This window comes from Pezoporus flaviventris, unplaced genomic scaffold, assembly GCF_033815535.1.
Source record: "Pezoporus flaviventris isolate CSIRO_AGI_PZ_B2104156 unplaced genomic scaffold, CSIRO_AGI_Pfla_v1 ptg000129l, whole genome shotgun sequence".
NCBI classification, from domain to species: Eukaryota; Metazoa; Chordata; class Aves; order Psittaciformes; family Psittacidae; genus Pezoporus; species Pezoporus flaviventris.
Window position 1 is genome coordinate 3,018,063 of NW_026892677.1, and position 12,643 is coordinate 3,030,705.

Below are 12,643 nucleotides of genomic sequence, written 5' to 3' on the forward strand. Positions count from 1 at the left end.
TTAGACTGCTGTATCTTCTGCAGCGTACAAAATGTTCTCTGTGTCACTCCATCAAAGCGTCACCACGAGTGCATACTTACACAGCCTCGAGACACGAAGCTACATCTTACCAAGCCAACAATACATCTTTTTCCCTTGAGAGCAAACCTGATATCACATTTATCTTCCTAAGAGAAATATGTAGCTTGCTGACCCTCCCTGCTACGTTCTGCATGCATGGAACAGAAATCAGACCTTAGCAGGAACATGGCACCTAAGAAATACTGGTTAAAATCATCCAGTTACTGTTCATATTAATAGCTAAAGGGAGAGGATGCAGGTTATACGTTCTGCAAGTTATCTGTTAAATAACTCCATGCAAAGATGCTGGTGTAGAGCAGCGTAGCACAGCACTGGAAAGCCATGGAATCAACTAGACTGGAAAAGACCTTTGAGATCATCAAGCCCAACTGTTCCACAGCACTGCCAAGGGCACCACTAAATCACATCACTGAGGGCCTCATCTATATGGGCAAAAGCCTTGATGGCAGGAGGTTAGAAATTACAACCGCATGCCCCTCTCAACAAGAGGCTGGGATCCATTTGGACCTCACCACGTAACTGGTGATGTTTCTCACAAATAGAATTAATGGATATGTACAATCGGTCCATGCATCCAGTGCTGTGGTTCAGAACAGACTTCTTAAGGGCTCATTTAAGGAGCCCTCAGCCTCCCCCATTACAAGACTCGTTTCCCATTGCACTTACCAGTGGTATGGGCCAGCAACAGACTTTAACTCATTTATATTCCATTGCACTACACCAGTGCGGCGGCAACCGTGCAAGTCTAATTAGTAGTCTCACTTCTGACCACAACTAACATAAATCTCAACAAATGTAATCAAGACGAAATCCTCCCCTAACAAAACACGCAGCTTTTTATAGAAGAAATAATTTGAGTTACTTGATTTGGCAAACTTCAGAATCCTATTAGCATTAGCAATCCTATTAGGGCAAATTAATACTCAACTAAGACTGCTGCTTTGCATGATGCTGCAATGCTGGCTGTTGGGGGGGGGGAATATCAAGTGAGAGGTATAAAGCTTTTCCCTGTCTCTTTTACAAGTGTCATTACATTCGGCCCCTCCGGTGGCAGTTTTCTTGTCTTACTGCCTGAAAAGTGTCCAGAGTCAGTATTTCAGAGAGCAAATAATGGTGACAAAACTTGTTCACCAGGCACAGATTTAATGTCGCAAAGCTTTCCGTGTGCCATGGTGGGTTTTTCCATTGCTTCAAGCACAGGGATTCCCTAGGAAAAGTAAATGGCATCTTTTGAACTTGAGATGAGAAAAACAGCGAGGTCCCAAAAGATTCTTTTTAAAGCTTTGATCCCATTCCCTTTTCCCTGGGGCATAAAAACTTCTTGGGCAAAAAGGGAGGCACAGGAGGCTTGCACTCACAAGATGTGACAGGTTCTGCCCCTGGTCGAGGCAATCCCCAGCACAAACACAGGATGGGCAGAGACCAGATGGAGCAGTCCTGAGGACAGACTTGGGGGTGTTGCTTGATGAGAAGCTCCCCATGACCCGGCTTCAGTGTGTGCTTGAGCCCAGAACCCCCCTATGTTGTGGGCTGCACCCCCAGAGCGTGAGCAGCAGCTCAGGGAGGGGATCCTGCCCCTCTGCTGTGCTCTGGGGAGATCCCCCCCTGTAGCCCTGATCCAGCTCTGGGGCAGCAGCACCAGAGGGACGTGGAACTGTTGGAGAGAGGCCAGAGGAGGCCACGGAGATGCTGCAAGGGCTGGAGCAGCTCTGCTCTGGAGCCAGGCTGAGAGAGCTGGGCTGGGGCAGCCTGGAGAAGAGAAGGCTCCTGAAGGGGAGACCTCAGAGCAGCTCCAGTGCCTGAAGGGGCTGCAGGAAAGCTGGAGAGGGGCTTGGGACAAGGGATGTAGGGACAGGCCAAGGGGGAATGGCTTTAACCTGCCAGAGGGGAGACTGAGATGAGCTCTTAGGCAGAAGCTCTTCCCTGTGAGGGTGCTGAGGCGCTGGCACAGGGTGCCCAGAGAAGCTGTGGCTGCCCCATCCCTGGCAGTGTTCAAGGCCAGGTTGGACACAGGGGCTTGGAGCAAGCTGCTCTAGTGGAAGGGGTCCCTGCCCGTGGCAGGGGTTGGAACTGGAGGAGCTTTAAGGCCCCTTCCAACACAAACCAGGCTGGGATTTCATGATTCTAGGAGCTGATGCAATGACAAAGGCACAGAGAGCCACAGAGCTCAGATCTGTTGTGTCCACCAGCACCTCCAGCAATGAGTTTACTCCTGATCTTGCAGGATCCAGTCAGCAGGAGCCACCCCCCTGCCCATGAACCAATACTGCATGCACTCAGTCTTCTTGTTCAGCAGCTGCTTGTATTTATTAGTGGAGCTGCCTTGCAAGTAATCAACAACAGAGCTTTTAAATCAAAGAGGACAGAGAGCTCCTCTGCATGTGAAATTCAGAATGACTGGGGGGGAATAGAAACGTGAGTTATGAGCAGGAAGTATTGAAATCACTGGTACGTTGTACTGCGAAATAACCCCTCGTCGGCTGTTTGAAACCCACTGAGCCCTTCGTGCTGTCTGGGGGGTCTGTGCATAGCTCCCATTGGATTTACACAGCCTGGCCGCAGGGAAAAACATGGGAATGACCTGGCTGCTTGGGATGCAAAGCACTCGCCCTGCAGCACTGCCCAGAGCTGCTCCTGCTGCGGGCATGGGGCCGGGGAAGGCAGTGACCATGAGAAAACAGGGCAGCACAGACTGACAAGCCATCTCCATTGGTTTTCTACATCAAACATACATGAGGAGTAACCTGGAGAAAGGCTCTGCCCACTGACTGGGTGATACAGGAGAGAGCCCTGCGACTGTGTGCATCATCGCATCGTCCCCGTCATGCTACTGTGTGATGATGCACACACACAGGTTTGCTGTGATGACGGGATCCAGGGTGACGTTGCGACACGAAAGAAAGCATGAGAGCAAACCACGGATGGCAAAGGCCTTCCTCTGGCACCATAGGGCATCCATCCAGCTGCCTGTCACAGGCAGCACTCTCGGATAAACAACCCAACAATGAATTCGCCTTGGTTTTGTTTTCCCTGGGATTGTGGGAGCTCCCACGCAGAGATCCGAAATCTGACAAGGAAACGTGGAGGAAAAGGGACGATTCTCTGCTGAAAACCAAACTGTGCAGCTGCTTTAAGAACCACAGGCAAAACAAGGAGCCTTTTGAACATGCAAAGCCTTCCCCTTGCTGCCGCTTCTGCCCTGCTGTGAGATGTGGGAGCAGTCTGGGGGAGCACAACAGGAGCAGACCTCATTATGCAAACCAAACCAAGGTGCTTGCTTTAGTGGATAACGCGTGATTTTCATTTCCCAGGTCCTTCTAATTTAAATATGGGCTCCAAAACCCCCTGAATAATGTGCCAGCAAACCTCACCTCTCGCTTGGGTCAGCTCTGAACATGCACGATTAATTCAGAGAGTGTTATCTGCAATGACTTCTATTTATACAGCACTCCAAGTTCAGGTCTATTTTGAACGCTGGCTTTCCCTCCCACATTATTGTCTCTGTCAGGACACCTTTCCTGACGTCAAGCACAGGAGCTCAGCACCAGCGACCGCTCCACTTCATCTTTAGGAGTTGATGCTGAGGTGCTGGCACAGGGTGCCCAGAGAAGCTGTGGCTGCCCCATCCCTGGCAGTGTTCAAGGCCAGGTTGGACACAGGGGCTTGGAGCAAGCTGCTCTAGTGGAAGGGGTCCCTGCCCGTGGCACGGGTTGGAGCTGGAGGAGCTTTAAGGCCCCTTTAACCCAAACCATTCCATGGTTCTATGAATTTTCCCTTTCCATCTCCTTTTGGCAGGTTCAGATGTCCACAATAAAGGCAATGTTTTCCAAGCTGGCTTTCCCTGACCAACCTTAGCACGAGGATATTATTTTAAATGTCACTGCAATTTCTTTAACATGTAACTGCTGAGGCCATTAACCACTGAAAACTGGTACACACGACCTAGTGTCAAACTGTGTTCTGTGTATGCTAAATCGCATCACAGAACGCTTTAAAAGCGTGTTGTTTGAGTTCCTACATTTTCAAGACAGAGGCCACGGCTTGCTTTATGCTTCTCTGGTACTCAGTGTCTCACCAAGGTCTATGGAGCCCCAGCTCTAACAAAGCAGTGACTCAAAGAACACATTATTGTACAGTTTAGGTTGTGATATGGAAGGGAAAAAGCCTATAAAGACTGATAGACACTGGGTTTGGTGCATCTAAGAGAAGAAAAGCCTTGCAGTGCTTTCAGAGAGGCACCAGAACAAGGGGCTTCGCACGCTGGGACAAGGCTCCCCGGAGCCATCCCTGCTGCTGCTGCATCACAGCACTCAAATCTAAAGCCTCCACAACCCAACCGAGCAGGGATAGCTCCAACTAGGATTTAAACAGAAAACCCATCAGGCTGGATCTGTAGTACGTGGTTCACTGTTTAAAACAAGAATCATATTCCTAAATCACAGGTACCTAAAGTGCGTGCGCACCACTAGCTCGTGTTGCTCCCCACTGTGCATGCTCTTGTTTGCCTCCTTATAAAGGCAGGATATCAATATTGCAGCCACTACTGCATCAGGAACACAGAGACAAGCAAACAGTTGTAGAATATGAATTCTACTATTTAATTCCAGAAAATAAATTACATTCTTAACTGTGCACTTTAGCTGGAGGACTGTTGTGTTCCCGACTGGGGAGTTTTAACTCAGCGGGCATTATACATTAATCATGGTATTTATGAACAAAAAAACTGATGAGACTGAATATTAATTTTTGAGGCTTATCCATAGCCTTCAATACATAAACCAAAAGTCGGGGTTGCTTGGCTTCATCGTATCTTACGCACAATGGCACAGGCGTAGAGACGAGATGCCCAAGCGTGTTCAAGAATTAGAGCTTTTCACTTCTGATTTTGTTTCTGGAGATAGACCTTCATAATTTGATTAATGCAGTGCAACTGCTAAGATAAAAGTGTCAAGCACTCCCCAGTCCATTCCCTTGCAGTGGCAAGTCAGAATTCCTTCTTAATTGATGCTGTGACACACATGAGACTGGTGAGGAGCTAGAAGTTAAACATAAAGCAGCACGGACTATGTGTAGTAAAAGAAGATGAGAAAGAGCAAGCTGCTCATTATAAGAAGTACAAAGGCTGCCTTGGATTGGGGTCCTGCCTCTGGTTTACCTTTCTCCTGCAGCTTTTGCTGGGCAGAGTAGCAATTTTCTGCCTTCCAACATGTGAGATTTCAGCCTTAATGATCCCGACGACTTACAGAATCACAGCTATTGGCGCTAGAGGAGGTCACGGAGTCACCTACCTGGGTAATCTCAGTTTATAAAACCCCCATTCAAAAGCAAAGGCTTTCATGACGGCACAGAAAGAAATATCGAGTAAAACACTCCTCCTTGTGCCAATCGATTCCCAAAACTCCAGAGGAAATTATTATCAGCTTCCTCTTGATGGTGAAAACCTGAAGCAACTAAACACCCTGTCCACGGGTCAGCAGTAGTAAGAAGCACAATGCACTCCACAGCCCCTAGCCTGAATAACATAGCCTCAGGTAAGAGCAGCCAGATGAATAACTATGTATGCAAACCTCTCTACTTTCAGGCCAGTAAATTCTGGGAAAAGCTTAAGGATCCAAAGCTGCTCAAGGAATTATAAAGGTAACAGAAGAATGTAAGCATCATGGAACAGGGAAGGATGAAGCTAATTACTAACAGAGAGGCTGCGCCCCGAGCGGGATGACACAGCATCAGGCATGATCCTGATTTTATTATCTGTCTGTCAAGTCACATATCAGCTGTCCTACGCTTTAATCTGCTCTCCAGATACTTAATTCACCAAAGATGCCTCTAATAAAAAGTGAACTCGGCTGCTCTCAGAAGCCTTTTCTCATCATTCCGGCAGAGCAGATGCAAACTCCATGATAAGAAACTCTTCTGAACCTTTGCATTCCTTTCTCTTACACATGCTGAATTGCCTTCCAGTTTCAGGCAGAGCCGTTCAGGATGAGATAGAAGTGAAGTGTCAAACACATTTATTTGTGAACTTTTGACAGAACTCGGAAGAGCTGAAGTGTCTCTGCTGTTAAGCTCAGGAAAATGCAATCTGGCAGATGAGTACACTCAGGTCATTGCAAATACCCCATTTCTCATACAATTCAATCCCCATGTAGATCATTTATACCCATAGACACAATAGAGTCCGATAGTCCTGATTCACCTACGAACTCCAGGATGTCCGAGTTCCCATTTCTTACTGATCAACCTGTGTCAATGTTGCAGCCAAACATCAGAATCTAAGCAGAATTCCCAGGCTAAGTTACCGATATCCCTTGGCAGAATCTCCAGGCTAAGTTACTGATAACCTTTGGGTACGTTCATTTTGCTACAGTCCCAGTTCCAGCACCCATCCACACGGATGTGTGTGTTCATATCTATGTGTGTACATATATGTGTGCACATCTATTTTTAAGCAGGACAAATCAACAGGCATCATCATAACCATTTCTTTTTATTCAGCATGAGGCTGAATACCACGATACCCAGAAGATACTGATACGTTGACTACAGTTATGTATCTTTCCAGATGGTGAAAGAAGTGTGCAGAGGTGCCTTTATTTCTACAATCACCTGCTTTTTAAATGCCTTCTTGAAGCCTACTGTTATTTTGAGGGAAAGCAAGTTCACTTCATCTCTACCTTGGTTTATACAAACACTGAGTGAAAGCATTAAGCAATAGGTGCTCAGGTTACTTACCCAGATTGTACCACATGTCCCTGATTTCAAACCCGATCTGCCTTCTCATATCACCGTACCTTACAAAAGAAAACAAAACCACCATTAAAAGGAGAAATAAAATCTATTACCAATGAGCAGAAACATTAAAGTTTCAAAATCTGATCAGCAAAGATACTTGAAATTACAGACGAGGTTCTGCAAATTCAACTCAAAGTAATAAGACGATCCACGTTCCCTCACCAACTCAGCTATGCGCCTGTAGACACCATAGGTTCCCTGTTACAAAGGGATGAGATAGACTGAATCAACTTCTGCTCCTTGGCTTATGATTTTCTCATTCATAAGACCCCAGATTTCAATTTCTCCAACAATACTTATCAGAGGGAGAACACACACAAACCTTCACCCATACAAAACCCATCGTTGCCATCTTTTCAGGTTACCTAACCCTCCTTTGGGTCAGGTTACCTAACCACACCTAACGGGTGGTTACAGACATTAACTGTGAGCATCATCTATTTTCAAGTGGTAATGGCTGGAGGGAGTATAACAGAGCTGCATGGCCTAAAGCTATGTTTTATTTTTATACACCCTCTTAGTATAGCACTGTCCTAGAAAAGACACAAGGAACATCTTGTGATGTCTTGTACCTTCACGGCCAAAATGCACTGAAAGTTTCTATGTTCCAATGGGATTTTGTGTCCCAGACCAAAATGTGGTGAGACGCTGCCATCCCTGGCAGTGTTCAAGGCCAGGTTGGACACAGGGGCTTGGAGCAAGCTGGTGGAAGGTGTCCCTGCCCGTGGCAGGGGTTGGGACTGGATGAGCTTTAAGGTCCCTTCCAACACAAACCTTTCTATGATGATGACAGTGATGAAGGTCGCTTCCAACCCAAACCAGTCTGGGGCACCAATGTCACAGAGATCCCATCAGTGTTGGTTTCATATCCCACTCCCTCTCTGCATTAATACCAGGAAAGCTTAATGAATGGAAAACATCCCATTGCCTTCATTAAGGACAGGATCAGAACCATAATGACCTCCAAGAACGTATTTGCTGCACAGAATATTTGCATGTTAAAGATGATTATTAAATAACAAGAGGATCAAAATGGCAATCTCTGGCAACTTGTGGGATATCTGGGGGCTAATAGATACCCTGTCATTAAGATGGATTTAGAAGATTCTTCTGCATCATTAAAAATTAACTAATGCTTAAATGCAATGTTTAGCAAAACCTACAAATTACAATAATTATATTTTAATTATTAAATATTCGCTATATTAATTGAAATGTACCCTTAAAAAGATGGGTGAGTGTGATATTGAATTAACTGATTCATTACAGCCCTTTGGCACAGAACTGGTAGTGGTTATAAAATAAAAGCAATAAAAGCTAGCAATCCAGCCCATACATTTATTGCATCTTGAAGAATTTATGGCCTTGATTTCAGTCGCCAAACCACGATTAATCTGAAAATAACAACTTGTAAACAGAGTTTTACAATTTAGCAAACTTCATTAAGTAACCACTTCCAATGACTTCATCTATTTACTTATATTAGCATTGAGAAATGTCTGTTGATTCCGTGCATCTCTTCAGCAAGATATAATGTTTGCTTTAATAGAAAGATCATTAGGAGAAAATTTCTGTCTAAGGTTCCTGTCCTCACAAAGAGGCAATATCAGTCCACAGATGTATGTGACAGTAATTTCCAGCTCAGGTGTTGGTTTTATGTTCAGGTCAGGAGTCTGATCTGAACTAAAACACTACTGTAGGTGCAAACCAGCATCGGATCAACAGCAGCCACAGCTGATCCCTCTGCTTGGTAACTGATTGGAGTGATGTGCCTTTTGCAAGTATCCTTTACTTTCTGAATTACCACAGAGAACTTGCATCATTGGCCAAATCTTGCACAAAACCATTTTCTTTCATAGATTCTAAATCTATGAAAAACAAACTGACCTTGATTTCCTTCTGCAGACTCAAAGCTATGTTATTTATGACTCTGGTAACTAAGGGTGGCCTTCAAGAAACCTGGAGAGGGGCTTTGGCCAAGGGCCTGTAGGGACAGGCCAAGGGGAATGGCTTTAACCTGCCCGAGGGGAGACTGAGATGAGCTCTTAGGCAGAAGCTCTTCCCTGGGAGGGTGCTGAGGCGCTGGCACAGGGTGCCCAGAGAAGCTGTGGCTGCCCCATCCCTGGCAATGTTCAAGGCCAGGTTGGACACAGGGGCTTGGAGCAAGCTGCTCTAGTGGAAGGGGTCCCTGCCCGTGGCAGGGGTTGGAACTGGATGAGCTTTGAGGTCCTTTCCAACCCAAACCATCCTATGGTTCTATGATTCTATGGTATGTATAACACAAGTGCAGAAACCTGAGCTCTGCTTGACGTTACTTCTTCACTGAACTTGTAAATATTCCCTTTTCATCAAGGAAGCCCCACGAGTCCTTGGTACATGAATTAAATCACATAGTGCTTCAAAATTCTGTTTCAACACTCAGGTAAAGCACAACTTCCAAAGGCAGCACCTCAAAACTCACAATGGCTTGGAGAAGTTGGAAGGGCAAAACTTAGCTACCAAAAAACCAGCATGAGGCATCGAGCTGTATCTTTTCTGGACAAAGCCTGCAACCCTCACAGGAAAAAGCTTTAAAAATCACATGTCACTTCAGCAGTGATAAAATCATATTGTTATCACTGTGATTTCTCTCATCATCATAATATACAAAAAGCTTTGAATTTAGAAGGTGATGTTAATCAAAATGCATCTGTTTTCTCTCTATATAAGATTCTGGGCAACCTGATCTAATTGAAGATGTCCCTACTCATTGCAGCAGGTTGGACTGGATGACCTTTGAATGTCCCTTCCAACTCAAACTATTCTATGATTCTATAAGGAGTCTGATAAATATATATATATTTATATATATGTTCAGGGAATCACAGCTTAAAAACTTCCCATTTTTGTGCATTGATTGCAGTAACCTAATTGACTTCTGTTTAAAGTCGGGTTGGACGGGGCTTGGAGCAACCTGGTCTAGTGGAAGATGCCCCAGCCCGTGGCAGGGAGTAGGAACTGGATGAGCTTTAAGGTCCTTTCCAACCCGAAACAGTCTGGTATTCCATGATCCTATGGCTATGGGAAGAAGCTGCTTTTGCAGGCGCTCTTACAAATATTAGGACACAGAAACTCTGTGTTTGAAAACACATAATGGGCTTTTTTCAGTGCTCAGTGTTTAGTTAGTTAATCATAAGCTCCAGTACATTGAAACCCCAATGACATTTAGGAAAATACATACATTAAGAGAGTCAGGCTCCACTCTTATTTCCAGTCCTTTTTCTCTTGACAGCTTTCGTTTGCTGTGGGCTCTGAATAGGAACTGGGTAGTTCAAGCTCCCTGTTGGAGGGAGGCAATGTAATCCCTTTTAGCCAGGGAAGCATACAAGTCTGCAGCTACACAAACCCATTCTTGAGGGATATCACAAGGAAACTGTCTGTAGTTACAAAAATTCCCTCTAAAAGGCCGTTAGGGATTAAGCACTAAAGAGCCCACGTAAAATGAGATTAGAATAAGCACACAGCTAAAGTGATTTAAAAATTCACTTTGATAATATGTTAATACTCCTGAAAAGCCTTGACTTTATGAGCATCCTGCGGTATAAAATACTGTCTTCATCAGTAATGAATCATGTAATTTAGATCTTGATTCAAGGGTAGAAATGCACATGCAATACTTGATTCATGGTTTTAAAACCAACCTTTCATTATGCCATGATTGCATCTCAATTTGAATGGGTTTAGCTAAGAAATTAAACTAAAGTTATGTTAATAGAGCTCAAGTTCTTGTCCGTGATTTAGATGACGAATAGGACTTACTTGTTAAGTATTTTTGCTCTTTTAGCACTTGAGAAATTCTCCAGTTGTAAAGACTCTTGGGTGAGAAAAGCAACAGCCAGGTGGAAGTAGTTGTTCCAAAGCTGAAAGCCCCCAAAATGACAAGAACGGATACCGTTAATTCTCTGAAACGTTCTGCACACCTACAAACCAACTTTAAACTACCTAAATTATGCACATAAATATGTCAAGGAGAAAAGAGCAGACACCACCGAGACGGTGCTTCCTGATGTATTCTTAGTACATCTCCTCGGCGTGTTTACGTTTCCATGAAACATTTCCCATCTACAAATCCTCATCGATTGTGCTTGGATGATTCAAGGAAAATTAAATGTGAATATATAATAAGAGAGACACAAATGAAGGATCCTGAGCAAGTGACCTAAATTCTCTCTCATACGTTGTGTCTCAGGCTCCACGTTTGAGGCATTAATTCTCCTAAAGCATGTGGTGAAGAAAAGGGGAGAACACCCCTTTTTTGCTGTTCCCGAAGGAAAGGAGAAGTTTTCCGTGATGCTTTGGGTAAGACTTGATGCTCTTCTACTCTATCACTCCATGATGCTCTTCTAGGACACGACACACAAGTGGATTGTATGTACCGGTGAAGCCTGAAATGACTTTACCGGGCTAACAGGTTAACCTGGAGTTCACCACCACGTGTACATAACACCCCCAAATTACACACTGAGGGTACAAACTTAGCCCAACATTAACATTAGTCCCCAAGACACCCGGGTTTGCTTTTTTCCTTACCTGTAACTCAAAGTTGGTTTGATCAAGAAATTTCTTGTTCAGCATATCTGCATACTGATTAATTGCTCGCAGGAAGACTCTGAAAGATCAAGAGAAAGGGCCATCATTACACACTTCTTCGGTGGCACCTTTGTACATTTGCCATCCCAATTAGGCAGAACTCTGTCTGGGAAGTGAAACTTGTAGCTGATACTTGAGCAGCAGTGTGATCTCACCGTGGGTAAGTGTACAGAATTATATGTAGATGTTCTCCAAATTAATCAAGTAAATTAGCATATGCAGAAACACAAGGAATTGCTTTGGATAAAATCACTTGTCTTTAAAATACCTTGTGATAATCAAAAGATCATTAAAAATTCAGTTTATTAGAAAAAGTATAGAGACTTCTAAAGTGACAACATAGTGGTGTTGTATCTAACTTAGACCTGTTTTCAAACGGAAACAGGGGAGATTTAGATATTAGGAAGGAGTTCTTCCCTGTGAGGGTGCTGAGGCGCTGGCACAGGGTGCCCAGAGAAGCTGTGGCTGCCCCGTCCCTGGCAGTGTTCAAGGCCAGGTTGGACACAGGGGCTTGGAGCAAGCTGCTCTAGTGGAAGGGGTCCCTGCCCGTGGCAGGGGTTGGAGCTGGAGGAGCTTTAAGCTCCCTCCCAACCCAAACCACTCTGGGATTCTGGGATTCCAGACCTGTAACTGGCTGTATTTTCTCTTGCAGGTCAAGCAGAACATGTTCTTAAACACGAGGCAAACACTGTTTTACTTATGGCACAATAAAATGTAGGAACCCCGTTGAAGGACAATCTCCAAAACACTGCTCACTGCTCTACTTCTAAGATGCTAATTTAGTAGCCAGTGTATTTCTAAAAGTGATGCTCCTTAAATTTGCAATAGGAGTTGGCTTGACAAGCTTTAAAAAGAAAACCAAACGGTACAGTAGAAGTAGGTCACTGCATATTCATGGTGCTGAACAGTAAACATATTATTCTTCAGTACCCTCATCTCCATTGTCAAAATAAACATTAGATTCCTCCTGAAAACTTTCAATGTATGCAATGAAAGTGCCAGCTAATGCCCAGACAAATGAGCTTGTCTTTGGAGCAGACTGTGGCGGATATTTATATCTCCTCAAAGTCCCAGCAACGGTAAAGACTACTCAGAACACATCCTACTTCCCCCCACCCATAGCAGTTTTTAAGGAGAGAGT

At 44.6% G+C, this 12,643-nt stretch overlaps 1 protein-coding gene across 2 annotated transcripts in view; it reads right to left on the reverse strand.

The window, feature by feature from the left end:
- Positions 1 to 12,643, reverse strand: part of DOCK1 (dedicator of cytokinesis 1) — a 315,244-nt gene that overhangs the window by 81,362 nt on the left and 221,239 nt on the right. For both annotated transcript variants that reach the window (XM_061478569.1, XM_061478568.1), the window contains exons 30-32: positions 11,443 to 11,521; positions 10,672 to 10,772; positions 6,814 to 6,872 (exon numbers count right to left, since the gene is read on the reverse strand). In XM_061478569.1, coding sequence (XP_061334553.1) covers positions 6,814 to 6,872; positions 10,672 to 10,772; positions 11,443 to 11,521 — 239 coding nt within the window. The remainder of the gene's footprint in view (positions 1 to 6,813; positions 6,873 to 10,671; positions 10,773 to 11,442; positions 11,522 to 12,643) is intronic.